Genomic DNA, 26,233 nt, shown 5'->3' on the forward strand with positions numbered 1-26,233 from the left:
TGTTGAAGATTAACCATTTCTAATTGAAGGTCAAGTAGAAGCTCCTCAATTGCATATTTGCCGCAACCCATTGCAAATTTGTGTGGAGATGGAGATTATGCTTCTTGTTTTAACTTCTAAAGAGCAAGAGTGTATAAAGTAACTTGACATTACTTGTGATTCACACACTTTTACTTGTCATCCAAATGACTTTACTGCAGTATAAGTTTTGCATCTAAGCAATGTTTTACCTTATAATTTTAGGTTGATTTATTAAGAGACATTATCAAGTCTGCAGCAAAAACTAAATTCCAAAGTGATTCAGTGTTCAATAATAGTGGTCAAGGGTGCTTCTTCTCATTGAGGAAAAACTTCAGTCTTGGCTCTGAGCTCAAAACGTCTCCATAAAACTTTGCCATTGCTAAGCCATCCAACTGCTTGTATGGTAGGGCAAGTCAGGGTATTCAGCTTGTATTTTTGACAAAAATGACAATGATTCAGTTGACGATAGTGAATGAAGTTCACTATTGACATTACTGGTTCAATAACACATGACAGACTCAAATATTCTCCACAAAGTACCTGCTGATACAATAAATAACCACAGGCTTTGAACACTTTACATTTTCCCAAATTTTGTAAATTTGTCCAACTGAAGTTTCTTCTGCACCACATGTATTTTACCCACCATTAGTTGTAACACTTTTTAGTAGGTCACACTTAAGGTTTTACTGAATTAGTGTTTTCTCAACTTTTTTGGAAATATTCTTGCCTGTTTCTTCTGCACAGACTGTTCATTCATGGAGGTGAATTCTTCAGTCACTCCAAACTTGGCATTGCATCCTCAAGTAAATACCAGTGACTAAGCATTGTTGGTAACATCTGTTAACTCATGAAGAAGACAAGGAAAACCACTGGAAATCATTTGTCCTTGTTGTTTTAAATTCACTATTGATGTGGCTCTCAATGTCCTCAACTTTTTGAGTAACTGTACTTGTTGAAAGGCTAATAGCCTTAAGTTTATTTTCTCTAGACACATTTCTTATGGTTATTGTATGCAAACACAATTTAATTGACTCACCATCAATAAGTTGCTTTCTCTACTTGGCTAACAAATGAGACTTTCAGAAACTTGCTTCAGTCAAAGTTTCATTTTTATTTCTCTGTTTTTGTGAAGAAATTCTGCTGTGATGAGATATTTCATTTTATTTATCTGACTGTGGTCTTCCTATGAGTTGGAATACTGCGATGAGTGCTTAGCCTGACCATAACAAAGTGTATTGTAATCTTTTTTGTCATAGCTATAGTGTCTTTGCATAATAAGCATGATTTGCTATTTGGTAACAAAATAATTCTTGCTCAACTGGGCCGTAAAAGTGTCGTGTTCCAAATCTGATCGTCTCTTCTTTTCTTGATTTAACATAATGCACTAGTGATAAAAATAAGTAAAATAAACTGTATGGTAAGGTGACATGTGTGGGGCACTTGAAACTGTGGGGGAGAAAAAGTAATTTGCCCTCTACTCTTGAAGGTTCTTGGCTGAAACCCCCCTAAAAGACAGATGAACAAGAGAAGAACAAACAGAGGTTTAATTACACATATAACTCCTGTATATATGGATGATACCTAGGAAAACTGAGTAATTCTCCAAAATGGCCCAAGCGACCACCTTAAATACAGGCATAACTCAGAGATACTGCAGATTTGGTCCCAGACCATCACAATAAAGTGAATGTCATGATAAAGAAAGTCACATGAATTTTTGGTGTCCCAGTGAATATAAAAGTTATGTTCACACTATGCTGTAGTCTGTTAAGAGTGCAATAGCATTATGTCTAACAAACATGGTATATACCTTAATTAAAAAATACTTTATTGATAAAAAATGGAAACCATCATCTGAGCTTGCAGTGAGCCGTAATTTTTTGCTGGTGGAGGGTCTCGCCCCCGTGTTGAGGGCTGCTGACTGATCAGGGTGATGGTTGCTGAAGGTTGGGGTGGCTGTCACAATTTCTTAAATTAAGACATGAACTTTGCCGCATCGATTCACTCTTCCTTTCATGGATGATTTCTCTGTAGCATGCAACGCTGTTTGATAGCTTTTTACCCACAGTAGAATTTCTTTCAAAATTGGAGTCAATCCTGTTAAACCCTGTTGATGCTTTAGCAATGAAGTTTAGGGAATATTCTAAATTCTATGCTGTCATTTCAACAATTTTCACAGCATCTTCATGAGGAGTAGATTCCATCTCAAGAAATCACTTTCTTTGCTTATCCATAAGAAGCAACTTATCATCCATTAAAGTTTTATGGTGAGATTTCAACAATTCAGTCACATCTTCAGACTCCACTTCTAGTTCTAGTTCTCTTGCTATTTCCACCGCATCTGCAGTTACTTTCTCCACTGAAGTCTTCACTCCCTCAAAGATATCCATGAGGGTTGGAATCAACTTCTTCCAAAATCCTATTGATATTGATACTTGGACCTCTTCCCATGAATCATGAATGTTCTTAATGGTATCCAGAACGGTGAATCCTTTCCAGGTTTTCAATTGACTTTGCCCAGATCCATCAGAGGAATTGCTATCTATTGCAGCTATAGCCTTATGAAATGTAATTCTTAAATGATAAAACTTGAAAGTCAAAATTCCTCCTTGATCCGAGGGCTACAGAATGGATGTTGTGTTAGCAGGCATGAAAACAACATTAATCTTGTACATCTCCATCAGAGCTCTTGGGTGACCAGGTACATTGTCAATGAGTACTCATATTTGGAAAGGAATCTCTTTTTCTGAGCAGTAGGTCTCAACAGTAGGCTTAAAATATTCAGTAAACCATGTTGTAAACAGAGGTGCTGTCATCCAGGATTTGTTGTCCCATTTATGGAGCAAAAGCAGAGTAGATTTAGCATAATTCTTAAGAGTCCTAGGATTTTCAAAATGTTAAATGAGCATTGGCTTCAACTGAAAGTCACCAGCTGCATTAGCCCCTAACAAGAGAGTCAGCCTGTTCTTTGAAGCTTTGAAGCCTGGTATTGACTTCTCCTCTCTAACTATGAAAGTCTTAGATGGCATCTTCTTCCTATATAAGACTGTTTTGTCTACATTGAAAATCTGTTGTTGGGGCCAGCCCAGTGGCGCAAGCGGTTAGGTGCATGCGCTCCACTGCGGTGGCCCGGGGTTCGCCGGTACAGATTCCGGGCATGCACCAATGCACTGCTTGGGGAGCCATGCTGTGGCAGCATCCCATATAAAGTGGAGGAAAATGGGCATGGATATTAGCCCAGGGCCAGTCTTCCTCAGCAAAAAAAAAAAAAGAGGAGGATTGGCAGATGTTAGCACAGGGCTGATCTCCTCACAGAAAAGTAAATAAATAAATAAACTAAAAAGAGAAAATCTGTTGTTTAGTGTAGCCACCTTCATTAATTATCTCAGCTAGATCTTCTGGATAACTTGGTGTAGCTTCTACATCAGCATTTGCTGCTTCACCTTGCACTTTTATGTTATGGAGATGGCTTCTTTCCTTAAACCTCATGAACCAACCTCTGCTAGTTTCAAACTCTTCTTCTGCACCTTCCTCACTTCTCTCAGCCTTCATAGAATTGAAGAGAGTTAGGGCCATGCTCTGGATTATGTTTTGGCTTAAGGGAATGTTGTGGCTGTTTTGATCTTTTATTCAGACCATTAAAACTTTCTCTGTATCAGAAATAAGGCTGTTTAGCTTTCTTACCATTCATATGTTCACTGGAGTAGCTCATTTAATTTCTTTCAAGAACTTTTCCTTTGTATTCACAACTTGGCTAACTGGCACTACAGGCCTAGCTTTCTGCCTATCTTGGATTTTGACATGCCTTCCTCACTGGGCTTAATCATTTCTAGCTTTTGATTTAAAATGAAAGATTTGCAACTCTTTCATTCACTTCAGCACTAGAGGCCACTGTAAAGTTATTAATTGGCCTGATTTCAATATTGTTGTGTCTCAGGGAATAAGGAGGCCCTAGGAATGGAAGAGAGATTGAACTACTGGTCAGTGGAGCAGTCAGAACACACATTATATTTATAGATTAATTTCACCTTCTTATATTGGTGCAGTTTATGTCTCCCCAAGACAATCAAAATCGTATCATCAAAGATCAATGATTATGTTCCGCCCAAGGTGGGGTCTTCTGCTTGCTGCAAGACATGCCAATAGTCAAGAGGCAAGGTGTTAAGAGAGAAAAGACTTTTTATTACAGCTTGCTAGCAAGGGGGAAGATGGCTGACTAATGTCCAAATAAAAACCGTCTTACAGAACAAAGACTACAGGCCAGTTATATAGGGGGCTGGTCTCCGGGTGGGAGAGGCATCTGGTCTCTGGGTGGGGGCATCCATCTGATCTCTGGGTGGAGGCAGACATCTGTTCTTAGTTCTTGATAGTCTTTTGTTTTACTGGATATTCATTAGAGACCAGAGCAACGCCCTACACCCAGATCTTTCAGTTGTCATTGGTGATGGTTATCAGCATAGATTTTCTGCCTGGGGGTCATCAAGGAACTCAAAAGAACAAAGTTATCAACGTACAGCAGCTGAGAGGGGCCATAAAATCCACAGAGCATGTCTGAGTTAGTTAATCAGAGGTCATTCAAAGTTACAATAGGGTTTCTTTTTTACAATATGGCTTCCCTCATGTTAACCTTGTGTTGAGTTGGTATCAATTACAGATCACCATAACAAATATACTAATGAAAATATTTGAAATATTGTAAGAAATACCAAAACGTGACATGGAGACATGAAATGAGCAAATGTTGGAAAAACGGCGCCAATAGACTTGCTCTATGCAGGGTTGTCACAAACCTTCACAGTGAAAAAACGCAGTATCTGTCAAGCAAAATAAAATGAAGCACAATAAAAGAAGTATGCCTATACCATCTCCAGCTAAAGACAAAACAAAATGTTGAGGGTGGGGGAGCCAGATATGGGAGGTTACCAGGAAAAGCACAGTAAATAAGGGTAAGGTTGTTATGCAGATTTAGGTCTGCTGCCTTCTCCATTGATAAGAGTTTCTAGAGATTTAGTCATGTTCCTCTTACTGGTACAGAGAGGGAGACACCCTTACAAATGGAGATTTCCCTTATAAATGTTAATGTCTCTTACAAAAGGGCAACTTCTACTCAGTTTTCAGAGCTTTTCCTATGTTTGCTGTTTCTTAAAAATTATCAGTCTAAAATAATCCTTATATAAGGAGACATATTTTGGGATGGCACATTCTGCTCCCTTTCCAAACCCTGTCAAGTAATAGTGGCATCACTGCAATTTGTAATAAACCAACAGCAGTACAAAGTCCTGAGACTGTGATATAAGATCTCTGTCAGTATGATTCAACGCTGCTGTTAGAGCATAAAAGCTTCCAACAGTCACTGAGTTGAGTTTTCTCAGCTTCCTTGAAAAATCTCTCCTTTTCATAGATCAAATAATAACTTTTTACCAAATTTTTACTCCATATACTAAAATCGCATATACAGATATTGTGTGTAGTATACATTCAATGTTTTAAAAACAGAGAACATTCTCTATGTCCTCAGGAAAGTTAAATTGATACAGACATCATCTTTTCAAGTCCTCGGTAATTATTCTGGATTGGGAGGTTAGTATCTGTGTACTGGTTCACAAATTCCTTGGCATTTATAACATCTATTAAATATCTTTGTATATTAGATGGCAAATTTGTGATGTGGTGGCACACACAAGATAGATTTTAATCTCAGACAATGGTGAATTTGCAGATACAAACTGTTGAAGCCATTGAGTTGTAAAAGCTTTGGACTGAAAGTCTCTCCAGCTCACATTTCACTCATTTAAATATTTTAAATTATTCCCCACAATTCCATTCATATGTTTAAAGGAACTCCTAAATGTAACACTGGAATGTAAGTTCCATGAGAAAAGGAGTTTATTTTCTTTTTTTTCTCTTTTTTTGTTCCCAGTACCTAGAGCTGTGCCTGTCCCATTGTGAGTGCTCAATAACTATGTCTAGAAAGAGATATTTACCCAGGCATTATTTTATTTACTTGTGTTTGATGCCTGTGTGTAATGCACTATATTTTTCACTTTTAACAAACTACTTAAAAATACTTCTATTTTTTTCCTCTTCTAAAGCCAATGAAGGAGGTTGTACGATCCCGCACCCCTATGAAAGAGTCAACAGCTGTGGAGATCTGGACTCATCCCCAACCACAGGTATGAAGAGCAGCGCTTGATACTTCGTCTCTATTCCCTTTAGTTGATTTTTATGAATGTGTAAGAAATATTAGGTTGTGTTTCTCAACGTGTGTTCCGTAAAGTTTTTTAAGTGGTTTTGTGCCAGACTCTAGGGTGAAAATATGACAGTAAACACATATTTCTTCCTAGTGTGGTTTGATGATAATAGTGGAGTTGTTACCGAGCAAGGGCTCACCACCCAATGCACATAACGAGCCAATTTATTGCAGCATCAGCCTTTGGGAAAAGTAGCTTTATTTGTGAGATCAATCTGCAAGGAGATAGGAGAGATGTGCTGTTGGATCTGTCTCCCTGATTCAGGATTTGGGGCGAAATTTAAGAGGTTAGGGAGAACAGGCTGGCACGTGGAAACACTGGCGGGACAGGTTTTGATTGGTGGAGTTTAAGCATTTATGGTAAGGTTCTAAACATTGATGGCAAGGTTTTAAACATTTATGGTAAGGTGGGGAAGTGATTTTAACAACAGATCTTCCTGGACAATAGACCCCTCGCCTCTGATAAGAGTCCAACTTTCAAGTTCCAGTGATGTCCCGGTCCTTTTGTTCCATGGGGAGGAGAATCTATGGTTCCATGGTCATTTCAGGTCAAGATTTCCTCTTCCGTGCATGCTCTGGCTATGCAACTTGGCAAATTTTCTGAAAAGCAATTCTTAGTCACTCTGTTGATAAGAGGTGGGGTCAGTTCAAACTGGTCTTGGTGGGCCTGTGGTTACAGAGTTAGTTTATTTGTTGGATCAGGTACAAGCATTCCTCAAAAAGTATCTTCTAAATGATTGTCTATTCCACTGATATTTAAGTCTAATTCTCAGATCATGGATTGAAAGAAATTGAGAACTGCTGTTTTATAATAATAACTTAAATTTAAGTTTTAGCATAATATAGGGCATTTTGGTTTTATGCTAATTAGGTAAATTTTAGTTAAATCTCACTAAAACAAATCAGCTCAAGGGGAAACCTGTTTGACTTACATAAGTTATAAGGTATTTTTAAAGAATCCATTTTCACTCATTTCAATCAGAATAGCTCAAAATGTGACTAAAAAATCCAATCAAATTTGTTTTCTTAGTAGAGGCCTTAAGGGAACTTTAAAAATGGAGTGAGGAGACCAATGTCTAAACATTTGTATGCTGTTTGTTATTCTGTGGCTGGTTAACTTGTTGTTAATAAAGTAAACGTCCTGAATCTGACCCCTTGGTTACCAAATTAATAATCATAAATTGTCCTGTACCCAGTTATTTTCAAATGTTTTTTATTTGTTACAAAGCATATTAATTTAGAAAATGTAGATACATAAATGCACATCTACAGTGTTAGAAAAACAACCCAAATGGAATGAAAGAAAAATCACATTTGTTTATCATTTATTATTTCATGTGTGCTTCTAAAATTCATGAGTCACGTGTTCAGTAATAATAACTTCTACAATATTTTACAGAGTTAATTTATGCTTTTTGGGAAGAGTTACAGAATTAATATATGCAGGGAAGAAATGATTACTTAAATAAAGGCACATTGCAACCCAGGAGCTGTCCAAATTGTTACAAGTTTTAAATCACTCAAGTCTGAACTAGTGAAGTTTTGCCAACTTTCAAACAGACTTTCAAGACGTGCACCCCTGATTCAGTCTCAAGAAAATTGGTGAGGATGTGGGATACAAAGTGACGTAATCTGCATCTGTATCCTTGATTAAGAAGCTATCGCAGAATTCAGAATAGCAGTTTTGAGGAAAAGTACACAATGTTAAGACATATAGTTTAAGGCCCCAAAATTTAAACTAACAGTGTGACATGAAGTATGGCTGGGATAAATCGTTAGAAGACAGATGGAATTAGACATTGTTATGTAAAACTCTTCGTCTATGAATAAGAAGATACTCTATCAGCAATATTTTTATCTAGCCAGTTACTTCTGATTGTATTCTACTAAACTGAGTGCAATATAATTAACTCTACTAATTTCTTGCCAATTACTGATTCGTTTACTTATGAACTTAAAATCTTGTTAGAGACAACAATTGCTTCTTTCATAGTGAGTGCTTTTGCTTGAGGCTATTTAATTAGGTAAGTCTTTTAGGTATCTGACAGTCTTGATTGCCCTTACTGCCTGAGATTTCAACTGAAATTCAAGATACCTTGTAGAGTGGTGGATTGCACTATACAGTATTACTAGGCATATGATATCGATAGGGACTTTTCAATCTTGTTTTTGATAAACATTGTGCTTGCCTGTGAAAAGTTTAGAGAAAATAGTTGCTTTGTGAATAAGGTTTTATGGTTCCTTATGAAATATCTCAAATTTAGCAAGATATTCAATACTCATTCGCAGGATTTAAAAAGCAGCAATCTGAAAATAGAAACTACTGAAACTAGAGTGCAATCTGAAAATTAAATTATTTCTCTTCTTCCACTGATGTCTTTAAACCTTTTGATAATGTCTCACTCAACCATTCAGATACCAATTAATTAAAATTCATGATACTTATATTGACTTTAAGGGTTTTTTAAAATTTTAATTCAATTTTTATTGAGGTAACATTGGTTTATAACATTATATAAATTTTAGGTGTACATCATTATATTTCAACTTCTGTATAGACAGCATCATGTTCACCACCAAAAGTCTAATTGTTGTCTGTCACTGTACACATGCCTCTTTACCCCTTTCACCCTCCCCCATTTTCCCCAGATAATCATCAATTTGTTCTCTGTATCTATATGTTTGTTTATCTTCCATATATGAGTGAAATCATATGGTATTTGTCTTTCTATATCAGACTTATTTTGCTTAGCATAATACCTCAAGGTCCATCCATGTTGTTGCAAATGGCAATATTTTGTCTATTTTATGGCTGAGTAGTATTCCATTGTATATATATACCACATCTTTGTCTATTCATCCATTCATGGGCACTTAGGTTGTTTTCAAGTCTTGGCTATTGTGAATAATGCTGCAAGAAACATAGGGGTGCATATATCTTTTTGGATTAGTGTTTTTGTGTTCATTGGATAAATACCCAGAAGCAGAACAGCTGGATCATATGGTAGTTCGATTCTTAATTTTTTGAGGACTCTCCATACTGTTTTCCGTAGTGACTGCATCAATTTACATTCTCACCAGCATTTTACGGGGGTTCCCTTTTCTCCACATCCTCTCCAACACTTATTATTTCTTGTCTTTTCAATAATAGCTATTATGATGGGTGTGAGGTGATATCTCATTGTGGTTTTGATTTACATTTCCCTAATAATTAGTGATGTTGCACATCTTTTCATGTGTCTGTTGGCCACCTGTACATCTTCTTTGGAAAAATGTCTATTCAGATCCTCTTCCTGTTTTTTAATTGGTTTGTTTGGCTTTTTGTTGTTGAGTTGTACAAGTTCTTTATATATTTTGGATATTAACCCCTTATCTGATATATGCTTTGCAAATATCTTCTCCCAATCAATACGTTGTCCTTTCATTTTATGGATGGTTTTCTTTGCTGTGCAGAAGTTTTTAGTCTGATGTAGTCCCATTTGTTTATTTTTTCTTTTGTTTCCCTTGCTTGAGGAGACATCCAAAAAGTTATTGCTAACCAGTGTCAAAGAGCATACTGCCTATGTTTTCTTCTAGGTGTTTTATGGTTTTAGATCTTACATTCAAGTCTTTCATTCATTTAATTATCTTTCTGTATGGTGTAAGATAATGGTCTACTTTCATTCTTTTGCATGTGGCTATTCAGTTTTCCCAACATTACTTATTGAAGAGACCTTCCTTTCTCCATTGTATGTGCTTGGCTCCTTTGTCAAAAATTAGCTGTCCATAGATGTGTGGGTTTATTTCTGGGATCTCAATTCTGTTCCATTGATCTGTGTGTCTGTTTTTCTGCTAGTACCATGCTGTTTCGGTTACTATAGCTTTGTAGTATACTTTGAAATCAGGGAGTGTGATACCTCCAGTTTTCTTTTTTTTTCTCAGGATTGCTTTGGCTATTCAGGGTCTTTTGTTGTTCCATATAAATTTTTGGATTCTTTGTTCTATGTCCATGAAAAAATGTCATTGGGATTTTGATAGGGATTTCATTGAATCTGTAGAATGCTTTAGGTAATATGGACATTTTAATAATATTAATTCTTCCAATCCATGAGCATAGAATATCTTTCCATTTCTTTATCTCTCCTTCAGTTTCTTTCAACAATGTCTTACTGTTGTCAATGTACAGGTCTTTCAACTCCTTGGTTAAATTTATTTCTAGATATTTTATTCTTTTTGTTGTGATTATAAATGGGATTGTACTCTTGATTTCTCTTTCTGCTGTTTGTTGTTAGTGTATAGAAATACAACTGATTCTTGTATGTTGATTTTGTACCATGCAACTTTACTGTATTCATTTTTTTTTTTTTTTTTTTTTTTTTGTGAGGAGATCAGCCCTGTGCTAACATTCGCCAATCCTCCTCTTTTTTTTGCTGAGGAAGACGGCCCTGGGCTAACATCTGTGCCCATCTTCCTCCACTTTATATGGGACGCCGCCACAGCATGGCCTGCCAAGCCGTGCGTCGGTGCGCGCCCGGGATCCGAACCAGAGAACCCCGGGCCGCCGCAGCGGAGCGCGCGCACTTAACCGCTTGCGCCACCGGGCCGGCCCCTCATTTATTATTTCTAATATTTTAGGTGATTTTTTAGGGTTTTCTATATATAAAATCATGTCATCTGCAAATAGTGACAGTTTTATTTCTTTCTTTTCAACTTGGATACCTTTTATTTCTTTTCCTTGCCTAATTGCTCTGGCTAGGAATTCCAATGCTATGTTGAATAAGAGTGGCAAGAGTGGACAGCCTTGTGTTGTCCCTGTTTTTAGAGAGATAGCTTTCAGTTTTTTGCCACTGACCATGACTTTGGCTGTCAATTTATCATATGTGGTCTTTATTGTGTTGGAGTACTTTCCTTCTATACCCATTTTATGGAGAGGTTTCATCATAAATGGATGCTGAATCTTTTCAAATGCTTTCTCTGCATCTATTGAGATAATCATGTGATTTTTATTCTTCATTTTTTTAATATGGTGTATCACATTGATTTGTGGATGTTGAACCATCCTTGCATGCCTCGAATAAATCTTGAGGGTTTATTTTTAAAAAAAAAATCAAATGCTACAACAGTGCCCATAAAGCAGAATAGTTCTTAACTGTAAAACCAACCATTCAAATAATTAAAGTAATTTGTCAACCATGAAATCGTAGGTCACCTTATATTTTGAGTATAGAAAATCAAAACAGAAGTGTCCATTTCTTTACAAGTACTATCCTTATAAGTTCCTTTCCTTTAGTATTTTTGTTAGAATCTTTAGAAAATATTTATGTACACAACTGGGGTACATATCTTGAAGTTCCAAGTTAGATTTTTTTAAATTAACATTTTTTTGTTGTGAAGAAGATTAGCCCTGAGCTAATATGCTTTGCAAATCCTCTTCTATTTGCTGAGGAAGATTGGCCCTGGGCTAACATCCATGCCTATCTTCCTCTACTTTATATGAGATGCCACCACAGCACGGCTTGACAAGCAGTGCGTTGGTGCATGCCCGGGATCCGAACCTGCCAACTCCGGGTCTCTGAGGCGGAGTGTGCAACATTAACCATTATGCCCACCAGGCCGGCTCAACATGATTTTAAATAATGTTGGAAAATAAATCAAATCACCCAGTGCATTTTTTCAATGTGCAGGGCCAATGGGGTTATAAACATTCATTGTAGCTAACATTCTAGCATTTGTGTAGTGCTTAGAGGCAATAGAGAGATCCTCAAAAATGGTCATTGACCAGCTCTACACATGCTGTATACATATGCCAGTTGATGTAGAATTCTTATTTTTTGCAATGTAGCATTTTATAATGACTCGATTTTTACCCCTTGCATAATAAATTTCTCCCTCACATTCCTTGCCCCGATTCTTAGTAATTACAATGCCCAGTGAGGTAGCAATTTTATTTTTTTAATTTTTATTTTATTTTATTTTATTTTTTTATTTAATTTTTTTTGTTTATTGCAGTAACATTGGTTTATGACATTGAAAAAATTTCAGGTGTACATCATTGTACTTCTATTTCTGCATAGATTACATCATGTTCACCACCAAAATACTAATTACAACCCATCACCACACACATGTACCGAATTAGCCCTTTCACCCTCCTCCCTCCCCTCTTCCCCTCAGGTAACCACCAATCCAATCTCTGTCCCTATGTGTTTGTTTATTGTTGTTATTATCTACTACTTAATGAAGGAAATCATACGGTATTTGACCTTCTCCCTCTGACTTATTTCACTTTGCATGATACCCTCAATGTCCATCCATGTTGTCACAAATGGCTGGATTTCATCGTTTCTTATGGCTGAGTAGTATTCCATTGTGTATATATACCACATCTTCTTTATCCATTCGTCCCTTGATTGGCACTTTGCTTCCAAGTCTTGGCTATTGTGAATAACGCTGCAATGAACACAGGGGTGCATGTACCTTTACAAATTGGTGTTTTCAAGTTCTTTGGATAAATACCCAACAGTGGAATAGCTGGATCATATGGTAGTTCTATCCTTGATTTTTTGAGGAATCTCCATACTGTTTTCCATAGTGGCTGCACCAGTTTGCACTCCCACCAGCAGTGTATGAGAGTTCCCTTCTCTCCACAACACGTGTTGTTTCCTGTCTTGTTAATTATAGCCATTCTGACGGGCGTGAGGTGATATCTCATTGTTGTTTTGATTTGCATTTCCCTGATAGTTAGTGATTTTGAACATCTTTTCATGTGTCTGTTGGCCATCTGTATATCTTCTTTGGAGAAATGTCTGTTCAGGTCTTTTGCCCATTTTTTAATTGGGTTGGTAGTTTTTTTGTTGTTGAGATGCATGAGTTCTTTATGTATTTTGGAGATTAAGCCCTTATCAGAAGTATGGTTTGCAAATATCTTCTCCCAATTGTTAGGTTGTCTTTTCGTTTTGTTGATGGTTTCCTTTGCTGTGCAGAAGCTTTTTAGTTTCACGTAGTCCCATTTGTTTATTTTTTCTATTGTTTCTCTTGCCTGGTAGGACATGGTGTTTGAAAAGATGTTGCTAAGACCCATGTCAAAGAGCGTACTGCCTATGTTTTCTTCTAGAAGTTTCACAGTTTCAGGTCTTACATTCAAGTCTTTAATCCATTTGGAGTTAATTTTTGTGTATGGTGTAAGGTAAGGGACTACTTTCATTTTTTTGCATATGGCTATCCAGTTTTCCCAACACCATTTGTTGAAGAGACTTTCCTTTCCCCATTGTATGTTCTTGGCTCCTTTGTCAAAGATTAGCTGTCCATAGATGTGTGGGTTTATTTCTGGGCTTTCGATTCTATTTCATTGATCTGTGTGTCTGTTTTTGTGCCAGTACCATGCTGTTTTGGTTACTATAGATTTGCAGTATATTTTGAAATCATGGAGTGTGATACCTCCAGCTTTGTTCTTTTTTCTCAGGATTCCTTTAGCTATTTGAGGTCTTTTGTTGTTCCATATAAATTTTAGGATTCTTTGTTCTATTTCTGTGAAAAATGTTGTTGGAACTTTGATAGGGATTGTATTGAATCTATAGATGGCTTTAGGAAGTATGGACATCTTAACTATGTTAATTCTTCCAATCCAAGAGCATGAAATATCTTTCCATTTCTTTGTGTCCTGTTCAATTTCTTTCAGAAATGTTTTATAGTTTTCGGTGTACAGGTCTTTCACCTCTTTGGTTAAGTTTATTCCTAGGTATTTTATTCTTTTTGTTGCAATTGTAAATGGGATGGTATTCTTAATTTCTCTTTCTGCTACTTCGTTGTTAGTGTATAGAAATGCAACTGATTTTTGTATCCTGCAACTTTACCATATTCGTTTATTACTTCTAAAAGTTGTCTGGTGGATTCTTTAGGGTTTTCTATATATAAAATCATGTCATCTGCAAATAGTGACAGTTTCACTTCTTCCTTTCCAATTTGGATCCCTTTTATTTCTTTCTCTTGCCTGATTGCTCTGGCTAGGACTTCCAGTCCTATCTTAAATAGGAATGGTGACAGTGGGCATCCTTGTCTGGTTCCTGTTCTTAGAGGGATAGCTTTCAGTTTTTCACCATTGAGGATGATATTAGCTGTGGGTTTCTCATATATGGTCTTTATTATGTTGAGATACTTTCCTTCTATACCCATTTTATTCAGAGTTTTTATCATAAATGGATGCTGCATCTTGTCAAATGCTTTCTCTGCATCTATTGAGATGATCATGTGATTTTTATTCTGCATTTTATTAATGTGGTGTATTACTTTGATTGATTTGCGAATGTTAAACCATCCCTGCATCCCTGGAATAAATCCCACTTGATCATGGTGTATAATCTTTTTAACATATTATTGTATGCGATTTGCTAGTATTTTGTTGAGGATTTTTGTATCGATGTTCATCAGTGATATTGGCCTGTAATTTTCTTTTTTTGTGTTATCCTTGTCTGGTTTTGGTATCAGGGTAATGTCAGCTTCGTAGAATGAGTTAGGGAGCTTCCCCCCCTCCTCAATTTTTTGGAAGAGTTTGAGAAGGATAGGTATTAAGTCTTCTTTGAATGTTTGGTAGAATTCCCCAGGGAAGCCGTCTGGTCCTGGACTTTTATTTTTGGGGAGGTTTGTGATTACTGTTTTGATCTCCTTACTGGTGATTGGTCTATTCAAATTCTCTACTTCTTCTTGATCCAGTTTTGGAAGGTTGTATGATTCTAAGAATTTATCCATTTCTTCCAGATTGTCGAATTGGTTGGCATATAGCTTTTCATAGTATTCTCTTATAATCTTTTGTATTTCCGAGGTGTCTGTTGTAACCTCTCCTCTTTCATTTCTGATTTTACTTATTTGTGCCTTCTCTCTTTTTTTCTTGGTGAGTCTAGCTAAAGGTTTGTCAATTTTGTTGATCTTTTCAAAGAACCAGCTCTTGGTTTTATTAATTTTTTCTATTGCTTTTTTGGTCTCTATTTCATTTATTTCTGCTCTGATTTTTATTATTTCCCTTCTTCTACTGATTTTGGGCTTGGTTTATTCTTCTTTTTCCAGTTCCTTTAGGTGCATTGTTAGATCGTTTATCTGAGATTTTTCTTGTTTGTTGAGATAGGCCTGTATCGCTATAAACTTCCCTCTTAGAACTGCTTTTGCTGTATCACATAAATTCTGGCATGTCGTATTTTCATTTTCATTTGTCTCCAGGTATTTTTTGATTTCTTCTTTGATTTCTTCGTTAACCCAGTCGTTGTTCAGTAGCATTTTGTTTAATCTCCACGTATTTGTGGCTTTTCTGATTTTCTTCCTATAGTTGATTTCTAGTTTCATACCGTTGTGGTCAGAAAGGATGCTTGGTATTATTTCAATCTTCTTAAATTTATGGAGACTTGTTTTGTGGCCTAATATGTGATCACTCCTGGAGAATGTTCCTTGTGCATTTGAAAGGAAGGTGTATTCTTCGGTTTTTGGATGGAATGCTCTGTATATATCTACTAGGTCCATCTGTTCTAGTGTGTCATTTAAGGCCAATGTTTCCTTATTGATCTTCTGTTTGGATGATCTATCCGTTGGTTTAAGTGGAGTGTTAAAGTCCCTTACTATTATTGTGTTACTGTCTATTTCTCTTTTTATGTCTGTTAATAATTGCTTTATATATTTAGGTGCACCTACATTGGGTGCGTAGATATTTAGGTGCATAGATATTTACAAGTGTTATATCCTCTTGTTGGATTGTTCCCTTGATCATTATGTAATGCCCTTCTTTGTCTCTTTTTACAGATTTTGTTTTAAAGTCTATTTTGTCTGATATGAGTACTGCTACCCCAGCTTTCTTTTCATTACCATTTGTGTGGAGTATCTTTTTCCATCCCTTCACTTTCAGTTTGTGAGTGTCTTTAGGTCTGAAGTGTGTCTCTTGTATGCAGCATATATATGGGTCTTGTTTTTTTATCCAGTCAGCCACCCTATGCCTTTTAATTGGAGCATTTAGTCCATTGACATTTACAGTAGCTATTGATAAGTATATACTTACTGCCATTTTTTAACTTGTTTTTTTTTCCTCAGTGTTTTAGTAGTCCTTCTCTGTTCCTTTCTTCTTCTATACAGAATTGATGGTCACTTTAGTTTGACCTCTGTCTGAAAGCTGTACTCTTAACTCCCCTCCTCCCTCCTTTTATGTTTTTGATATCATATCTAACCTCATTTTTCTGTATTTGTATCCATTACGTTCTAATCATGGAAATAGATAATTTTTCCTATTTGTGGTCTTCTCTTTTCCCCTTAAATCAGTCCCTTTAACATTTCTTGTAGCACTGGTTTCTTGGTGACAAACTCCTTTAATTTTTGCTTATCTGGGAAAATTTTGATCTCTCCTTCCATTTTGAATGATAACCTTGCTGGGTAGAGTATTCTTGGCTGTAAGTTTTTTCCTTTTAGCACTTTAAATATATCATGCCATTCTCTTCTAGCCTGTAAGGTTTCTGCTGAGAAGTCAGCTGATAGCCTTACAGGGTTTCCTTTGTATGTAACTTGACATTCTCTTGCAGCTTTTAGGATTCTCTCTTTATCTTTAATTCTGGACATTTTGATTATGATGTGTCTTGGTGTGGGCCTCTTTGGGTTTATCTTGTTTGGGGCTCTCTGTGCTTCCTGTACCTGGATGTCTGTTTCCTTCCTTAGGTTAGGGAATTTTTCATCTATTATTTCTTGAAATAGATTCTCTGCCCCCTTGTCTCGCTCTTCTCCTTCCGGGACACCTATAACACGGATGTTAGTGTGCTTCCTGTTGTCCCAGAGGTCCCTTAGACTGTCCTCACTCTTTTTAATTCTTTTCTCTCTTACCTGTTCACCTTGGGTAATTTCTTCTAGTCTTTCGTCCAGCTCACATATCCGTTCTTCTGTATCCTCTACTCTGCTTTTGAGTCCCTCTAATGAATTTTTCATTTTCAGTATTGTATTCTTCATTTCTGATTGGTTCTTTTTTATATCTTCCATTTCTTTGTTGACATTCTCACTGAGTTCATCTATTCTTCTCCCCAGATCAGTAAGCATCCTTAACACTCTTAGTTTGAACTCTCTGTCTGGTAGGTTGCTCATTTCTGTTTCACTTAGTTCCTTTTCTGGGGTTTTGTCCTGTTCCCTTACTTGGAACGTATTCTTTTGTCTCCTCACTTTGCCTCTTTCCCTGTGCTTGTGTCTACGTATTAGGTAGGTCAGCTACGTCTCCTGCTCTTGGATAGGTGACCTTATGTAAGTGATGCCTTAGGAGGCTTCCAGTGTGCTTCCCTCAGTTCTCAATGTTCCAGGGGTGACCCCTATGTGGGCTATGTGTGTCCTTCTGTTGTGGCCTGTTTGCTCTCCCTGTAGGCGCCCAGGGAGGCTGAGTTATGCTCCTGGCCAGCTGTTGTAATGCTCAGCTGCTTGTAGTTGTTGTGGGCCCTTCAATCTCTTTATCAGGTGTGGGGATCCCCAGCACAGTTGGCTGCAAGTTCTAATACCACATTTGTGTTGCAGTATTTCTTTTAAGTGAGTAGGCCCCCAGCGTGGCAGGTTGTTAGGCTGAGGGCCTTACAATTGCTGTAAGCCTCTAGCCTATTAGGTCTCTTGTCAGCTCTCTGAGGATTGCAGCTGGGTGGGGCTGGCCTCAGGCACAGGAGCACCCAATTGTTTCAGGCTTTGGAAGGTGGGGCAAACCTCCTATGTGGGTCTTTGAGAAGCACAAGTCTTCTGCAGCTGACAAACCCTGCCACCCACAGGTCCACACACACAGTCAACACAGTCCTGCCCTGTGTGAGTGCCCCGACCTCCCTAAGCGGACCCAGTCTCTCCACAGTGGGAGCCCCACACACTCCGTCACCGCACCACACTCTCCACCCGCTCCTTGTGCACACCCTGCCCTGCTCAAGTCGACTCAGTTGCCAGGCTGCAGAGAATCCTGTCACCAATCTATGCAGGCCCACAAGTTGCCTGAGGGCTTGTTGTTGGGTGGGGCCAGTCTCTAGGGTGGGCTGCCTGCCCTGGCTGAGCTGGATTAAATCAGTTCTCTAGCAGGTGGGGCAGACCCTGGGCTAGCAGGCCTCAGGGAGAACTCCAATGGTGTCTGTGTCAGCATGCCCAAACTGGGCCACAGCAATGGCCGCTGCCAATATCCCAGTCCCTGGAGAGGTCTCACCCCTCACCGAGATGCACTCAGGTCCTATTAGGTGAGTCTCTTTTCACCACAGCACAGTGCACCTTTCTTTCTGGTGATTTTAGGATGTTTTCTGAAACGGGTGAGTTTGCGCGTGGGCCCTTTAAGAGCCAGTTTTAGTTTCTTTGTGAACCGGGTTTTCTGGGGGTACTCCCCAGTGTTTTAGTAGCAGGCAAAGTCAGATATTATGCCGCTGGTCTCTATTGTGCTAGGTCCACAAAATGCCCACAGCAGGGGCGCTCCCTGGCTCAGAGCCCCACGCCTCCAGGGAGGCTGCGTACCTGTGAGCTGCTCCCGGCGGCCGCGAAGCTGGCGGCTTGTGAAGGCGGCGTTTTTCCTCTCCAGAAGGGAGTCTCTGCCTCTTCTACCTCAGTTAGGATTGTCCGTTGTTGCAGGAGTTCCTCTTATGCAGTTTTCAGTTCTGTCTCAGCGGTAATTTTTCCACGAGTAGTTGTATTGGCTGTGTCCATGGGACGAGGTGAGTTCCGAGTCTGCTTACGCCGCCATCTTGACTCCGCCTCCGCTAGCAATTTTAAAACTGAATAATATTCTGTCAGAAAATTGAAACAAAATAAAACTAGTATATTTTTGGGCTCTTTTCATGGTTTTCTATGAGTTTCAATAGCAACTGCCTTGCTTGTGAAAAATTTCTTCTACTAAGGTCACAACCTACAGTAAACATTAACTTGGCTACCACTGTACCTCATTAAACAGAAATATATTGTGATTATGACTTATATTCATTGAGAAATAAGTAGCTTGGAACACTAGTACTAGGCAATTGCTGTAGAATACATGAGGGTGGAGAATGGATCTACTGCTTGACATTAATTCCCCAAATCTTAATGGCCACAGCTAGTGACTCATATGTCTCCCACAAAGAATATAATTGACCTCTGGCACAGAAAGTAGATAAAATAGCGCAAACACTGTAAAGTGATACAAGACAAATAAGGAAAGTAGAACAAATTTTACTTTGGAAAAATGATGGAAGTCATGTGACAATGGAATTTATTTCTTTTATTTGGAAAAATTTATATAAACTTACTATGTACGGGCTAGTCTTCTAAGCAATTAAAATATTAACTCATTTAATTCTCATTACAAACCTATGACTAGTATGAAACCTATTATTATTAATCCTGTTTTATAGATGAGGAAGTTGGGGCACAGAGAGATGTTAGCAAGTACTGAAGACTGACACAAACTCCCTGGGTCTGGCTCTAAAGCTGCTCTTCTTAACAACTATATGATAATTTCTCACCAAGTATGAACAGCAAAAATGGAAGGTGGTCCCTGGGACAAGAAATATTTTAAAAGGAATCTCTTTCTGGTGCTAAACAAACAATTTTCTCTTCAGCTAGAACACCTGCACATATTTGCATATGATAAAGTAAAATGACCCATGTATGATGCTGCAGTGAAAATAAAAGAACAATAAGACATATGGACCATAAAGAATATGATGCATTGAAATAATCAGAAAAAGAATGAAATTTATAGAAATATTAAATCTACTATAACAATCCTTAATAAAAATCTTTCTGCAGCAGGAGAAAGGCTAATTAACAGTGATAGAATGAGAGAATTCCCACAGTTTTAAAGGATTACCTTGTAATCTTGGAATAGTGGCTAGCAGGCTCACTAATTCAATATGTTAACAGTAAATTCATTTGATGAAGGAATTGCTACAGTAATGTTATATTTTACCACAGCATGGTTAAGAAATCCACAGGGGTTTGGCTAATCAGTTTTCATAAAGTAAAATCAGCTCTTAAAATTCTTTTATATTCTAAATGGTTTACAATTACTGACAGAGGAACTCACATGAGTTTGAGTTTTTTGTTTTGTTTTTAAATAAAATAACCCCAAAGGAAAGTTTAAATCTCAGGTTAAGAGTCAATACTAGTGTCTTTGCTTCTCTTGCAAGGGAAAAAATAGATAATTCAAGAAAACTGCCTTCCTAGACTATCCATAATTGAATCATCAAATGTTAAACTACACTTAGGCAGCATTTTGTATTGATTTCAATATGTGTCTACTTGGTGCGGCCACTTGCAGTATTTCTTCATTAGCAGCTGTGGGAGATCGGGATTTGGCCACCCTGAAATCTGTCTCTTTACCTTGATTGTTTTCTCTGAGGACATTTGACCTCCCCCACTAACTGCCTAAAGAATTTGACATGGTAGCTCCTTCCTGGAATAGATCTATCATGATGGCTGTAAAGATAACGTAGGGTAAATGTTACAATAGGAAAGGCACCAACAAGCCCCTCTTATCAGAAAGTTCTGTCTCTCTGGCCACATTCTCTGGATGACCCTGTGAAGAGTTGTCAGACAATCATTTACATTTATAAGGGAAATCTCCATTTGTAAAGGTATCTCCCTCTCTGTTTGGAGAAGAGAGGGGGATGAGCTCATTTCTAGTGACTTGTCAGTGTGGAAGGTGAGGCCTTGAGCTACATAATAAACCTTACTCTTGTTTACTGTGCTTTAGTGGTAATTTCCTGTAACTGACTCCCCCCACCCCCAAAATCCTCCTTTGTCGTTGGCTGAAAATGATATTTAAGACGAAAATTTCTGCTATTGTGTTGAGAAACACAGTGTCCCTGCTTTCTCCCATGTATACATGTTATTAAACTTGGTATTATTTTCTCCTGCTAACCTGTCTTGTTAATTATTTGGCCAGCCATAAGAACCTTAAGGAAAAGGGCAGAGGGAGATTCTCCCTCTTCCCCCGACACAGCAAAGTATCTTGAAAAAAATTCACTGGAGTCATGAAACCACATAGCTGTTTCCAATGTACACATACCATTGATGTACTTTAGTTGTCAACCTCAGTTTCACATCAGATGATACTTTTGATAACGCTTTTAAGATACACACTTATTTAAAAAAAATTTTTTTTGAACCACACACTTCACAATTCATGTTTTCCTTGAAGCCCAAAGCACTTATCTTTTGGCTGGAAATTCAGGATGCGTTTTATTTTTGTTGTTGTTGTTACAATTTCTTTATGTTGTAGAGAAAAGTATATGTTCTATGGGAATGGAAGCTAGCTATTATGATGGAAGGATCTGAGATCAGAATTTTTCCAAAGCTTAATCTGTAAACTTACGAATGTTATTTTCATCTTCAAAGGTTATCTTGTGGAAGGGCTTAAAATGCCAAGCCAAGTTGAGATGTAACTCTTTACACGATAGGAAGCCTAATTAAAAAAAAATTAACATGTCCTGACGTGACGTCATATATAAGTGTAGGGTTTTATTTTTAGAAATATGGAACATACTCAACATTGTTCTCTGACCAGAATCCTAAGATTTAACCATTGTCTTTGACCTTTAGTGGAGTGAGTACTTTACTTTTAATCATCAGTAGCTTTTATTTTTAAGTGACTACCAAAGGCATTGTGCTAGGTGCTCTACAGTAATTATTTCCTTTTCTTCAGTCCTTCTAGCAGTTTTGTTGAGGTGTAACTATTAATATCCTCTTTTCTTAGTTGAGGAAACTGAGGCTCAGAGAGGTTAACTAATGTACCTACAGTTGCACAGCTTGCAAGTATTAGATTGGGAGATTCAAACATAAACCTGATTCTAAAGTCCATGATCTTTCCTCAGCCATCCACTGCCACCCATTCTTATTATATTCTTAGAGAATGTCCCTTCAGTGGACATGCATCCCAAGTATGACCTGACATCTCACTGATTCCCATGGCATGTTAGTGAATCTCAGCAGCGTAGCAGATTTGCTCCACGTCCACAGATAAAATGCTTGTGAGCACTCGCAGCACATGAATACACACTGCAACAGATGGGGACCATTCTTCGGAAGCTCTTGGCCTACAAAATATTGGCAACCACTTTTGAAAAGAAAATACTAACTACGATGTTAATATCTACTGTTTATTAAGCTTTAAAGTAGAAAATAAATATAGACTTTAAACACCATTTGGTACAATAGTAATTCAAGTGAATAAAATATAGATTCTCAGTTTTCAAAATATAAGGCAGAAATCAAGTATGAATATAATTTTATCACATGAACCATTTCTCTACACAGAGTTTGGACTATGGCTTGTCAGCATGCGCATGAGTTCCCTAGCAATGCCTAACACCCAAGCAAAACAAAGCGTGTTTGGAATCACAGAAGAAAGTTTTTGATGACACTGAAATCAATGTGATTATAGCTCATCCCTTGGTTTATTATGTGGGCTCACAGGTAAAGCGTTTTGGAAATTAAACGTAGGCCATATGAGAGAGGAAGAACATCAGGAATAGGTGGGGCTATAGCTAGGGGCACCATTCAGGATGAAGGTATGATCCTCAAAGGAGATTGTCAGCAGAGCAAGTTAGAATGCCCAAGGGGGAATATGATAAATTTAGACTAACTTTCAGAAGCCAAAGGTCCTGAACTGGTGGGAGGGAATCTGTAGAAAAGATATTTAAGCAGTGCTGATAGTCATGGTCAGGCAACCATATTATTGGGTTCTCTTTGTAGTAAGACTCCAGCCAATGGCTCTCTCATCAACTATATGTGAAGCCTGGGGGCCAGTGATAAAGTATTTGAATTTGTTTACATCTATAACATGGGGATGTTTATATCATTCTCACAGAATTGCTAAGAGAGCTAACACAATAGATTCTAAAGCGAGCACATAGTAGATGTTCAATCAGCAGATATTCAATTCCTTTGTTTCTCCAATCCCATCTAAAAATTAGAAGGCAAAACAAGAAGTGAGGAAAAATTCCAGGCATATGAGCTGAGCAAATGAATTGGCATTAGCTACCACGGACATTCAGGAGTCCATGGCCCACCCTAGCACATTAAATTCTGCACTTAGGTAATGAGATCACTGGGCATCTTAAAGTACTCCCAGATATGGTGCAGATGAGTCAAGGCCCAAGGCAGAGTTGGCTTTCACCTCTTTTGGTTCAGTGGGCTGACAACCTTCGGAAGTATCTGTAAATGAAAACTAGATAAATGCCAAAAACATTACCATGTTCTTGCCTCTTCTTTGATTTTGGTAGGAGATATCCCAAAGGAAAAAAATTCCTGTTAATTCAAGTTTATATATCAGTTTCTCAGATCAGCATGAAATTATATGCTAAAAATACTTCATTTTGGCAAATCTAAAACTACTGTAAGCAAATTAAAGAAATTCTCTTGGATGAAGCACTGCTGAGTTTGCTCAGATCCATAGTAGCAAATGCATAAGGTCTCTAGTTACTTTGATACACCTGCTGATGTAATCTAGAGCTAAGTTAAAAATTAATAAAAATAAAAGCAAACCTTATCAAAATCTCATCTATAGGTCTATTCTGTGACCTAATGATTAGACCAATTGTTGATTCCCAGCATAATTGTAGCACAAACTCTTATCCTCATTATATATATTATATATATACATATAATATATGTATATTATATACATATTTGAGGAATATATAATGGCAGAGAGCTCCTTAGTGTGATGTGGAAGTATTTCATCTCATGATTTTGGTAGATAGCAATCTGAATAGTGAATCTGTCATTTTAGGATTTGTTTGTTTAGAACACATTCTGTCTCACATGCAACAACGTCAAATTGCTCCATTTAATGTTAGTGCACAAATGTCACAGAAGCAACACTAGAACGATTTAGCAGGTTGCATACCTCTGAGACTTTAAAGATTTTCCTGTTTTGTTTTGTTTTCTGTTTTCTTTGACTTTGTAGTGGATAGTCCTTCCCTCCGATGCTATTTCCGTCTGATAATTCCTGTTAGCATACATTATACAGCATCCTAATCCCTCTGCAGTTGTCAGCCCTTCTTTACATAGAGCTCTATTTTGTTATCTAAGTTATTGAAAAAAGAGTAGAGCAACTGAAGACTTTCTACTCATATTTAAACTCTCACCAGGTTTCTGCAAAGATCTTAGGTCAGGTTTGAGTTATCTTAAAAAGAATTAACAAGAGTGAGTTTCCTAATATATTTCATCTGCATATTCTTTACAGTAAGGCTGCAAAAGCACATCCCCTGAACTACTGCTATAAAACTCCATCTCCCCTCCCCTCGCCTAGATTTCTTTTATCAATCCATTCTCAAACAGCTACCATATTTTTCATCCTAAATTACATCACTAATTATGGATGTTCCTACCTTTAAAAATCATCAGATGTCTCCCATTACTTATTGAAAGAAGTTTAGTTACATTTGCACCTCTTCATGATTTGGCCCACACTTTCTGGTTTTCTACACTTTTCTTTCTGGCTAATTTACTAATGCATATACTATGTTCCAATCAAACCAGACTCTTTGCTCTTCCTTCAATTTCCTTATTCTTCCCTACCTATTTATTTGTATATATTTCTCCCTTTCCAAACAATGTTCCTCCCTCATCTCTACCTGTGCTTAACCATTGGCATAGTACTCATCTTTTCAGGTACTATGTGAAATACTTTTCAATCCACCCAATGGCTATTAGCTCTCCATTCTCTGAGATCCCATAGCACTGTGTCTGTACCTCTCAAGGCTTTTATCACACACAGGCTTACATTTCAAATATTTGTGCATATGTCATATTATCCCACTACAGTTCTTTGAGAGCAGGGATGGTTTTCAACTCATGACTCCACATCTAGTACAGTATCTTGCCTTCACTAAGTGTTCTTCAGTGCCAGGCACAACATTTTTTTTTCACCTAAGTACTGGTATTTGCCTACACTTTTCTTGAAGAGACAATATATCATGGTGGATAAGAGCTTGCACTGTCGAGTCAGATAATTCTGGGTTTAAATACCAGCATTGCAACTGACTAGCTATGTAATCTTTGCCAAGTTATTTAATAGCTCTGAGTTTTATTTCCACCATTTGTCATGACAATAATAATACACCTCTTTCATCAGGAATTGATGTGGATTATATACATAACTTACATAAAGTACTTAGTACAATGTCTGACACATAGTAAATATTCAATAAATGTTAATAACACTATATATTAATATATATTTAATTTTATATACAGTCATATTCTGCATAAGGACATTTCAATCAACGATGGACCACATATACAACAGTGGTCCCGTAAGATTAGTAGGACATAGCCTAGGTGTGTAGTAGGCTATACCATCCCAGTTTGTGTAAGGACATTCTATGTTGTTCACACAACAATGAAATCACCTAACGACGCGTTTCTCAGAACATATCCCTGTCGTCAAGCAATGCGTGACTGTATATATTGTTTTACCTATTGAGCTCCAGGTCACAAATCAGTGTTATATAATTTAACGCAGTTTTATTCATTTCTTTATTCATTCATTCTCAAAAAAGTCCATGCTGCCCTGCCTTTAAACTTGTGTCATCTCACAGAGAGGTTTCCATTTTTATTTTAAAGTCTCTAAAGAGGAAGATTATTTAGCCTCTAAAATAATTAAGTCATTAAACTCTGTCCTTCTTTGACAAGGGGTCAGATGGTAGGACTTAATAGAACAAGAGACTCAAGAAACAAAACTGACTGTTTGACTTTCCACCTATCATCACTGCTGCTCTTCAAAATTCCATCAGTATTCTTGGTATGAGAGGCTAAATCTGAAACTTAATCAAATGAACTCTGCTACTTGGAGGTCTCAATAATTGACATCCTAATTAAAGCTACACTTTAAAAAATCAACTCTAGCTAATTTGCTGAAGACCATCAAGTGATATCTTAAAATACTCTATAAAAGGATTTTGGGAATGAGTTATTTCTAAAGTATCTGTTAATATGTGAGCTACTTTTGTGTTCTGTGTATTTACAAAGATGAGAACC

The 26,233-nt window shown here is 37.4% G+C and overlaps 1 protein-coding gene across 2 annotated transcripts in view; it reads left to right on the forward strand.

Annotated features, from left to right (window-relative positions):
- Positions 1–6,010: 6,010 nt before the first annotated feature.
- The window catches only part of LOC131401210 (protocadherin-11 X-linked-like), a 399,191-nt gene continuing 378,968 nt past the window's right edge, over positions 6,011–26,233 (forward strand). For both annotated transcript variants that reach the window (XM_058536299.1, XM_058536300.1), the window contains exon 1: positions 6,011–6,197. In XM_058536299.1, the coding sequence (XP_058392282.1) occupies positions 6,120–6,197 (78 nt within the window). In that variant the 5' untranslated portion in view covers positions 6,011–6,119. The remainder of the gene's footprint in view (positions 6,198–26,233) is intronic.

Source organism: Diceros bicornis, chromosome X (genome assembly GCF_020826845.1).
Source record: "Diceros bicornis minor isolate mBicDic1 chromosome X, mDicBic1.mat.cur, whole genome shotgun sequence".
NCBI lineage: Eukaryota > Metazoa > Chordata > Mammalia > Perissodactyla > Rhinocerotidae > Diceros > Diceros bicornis.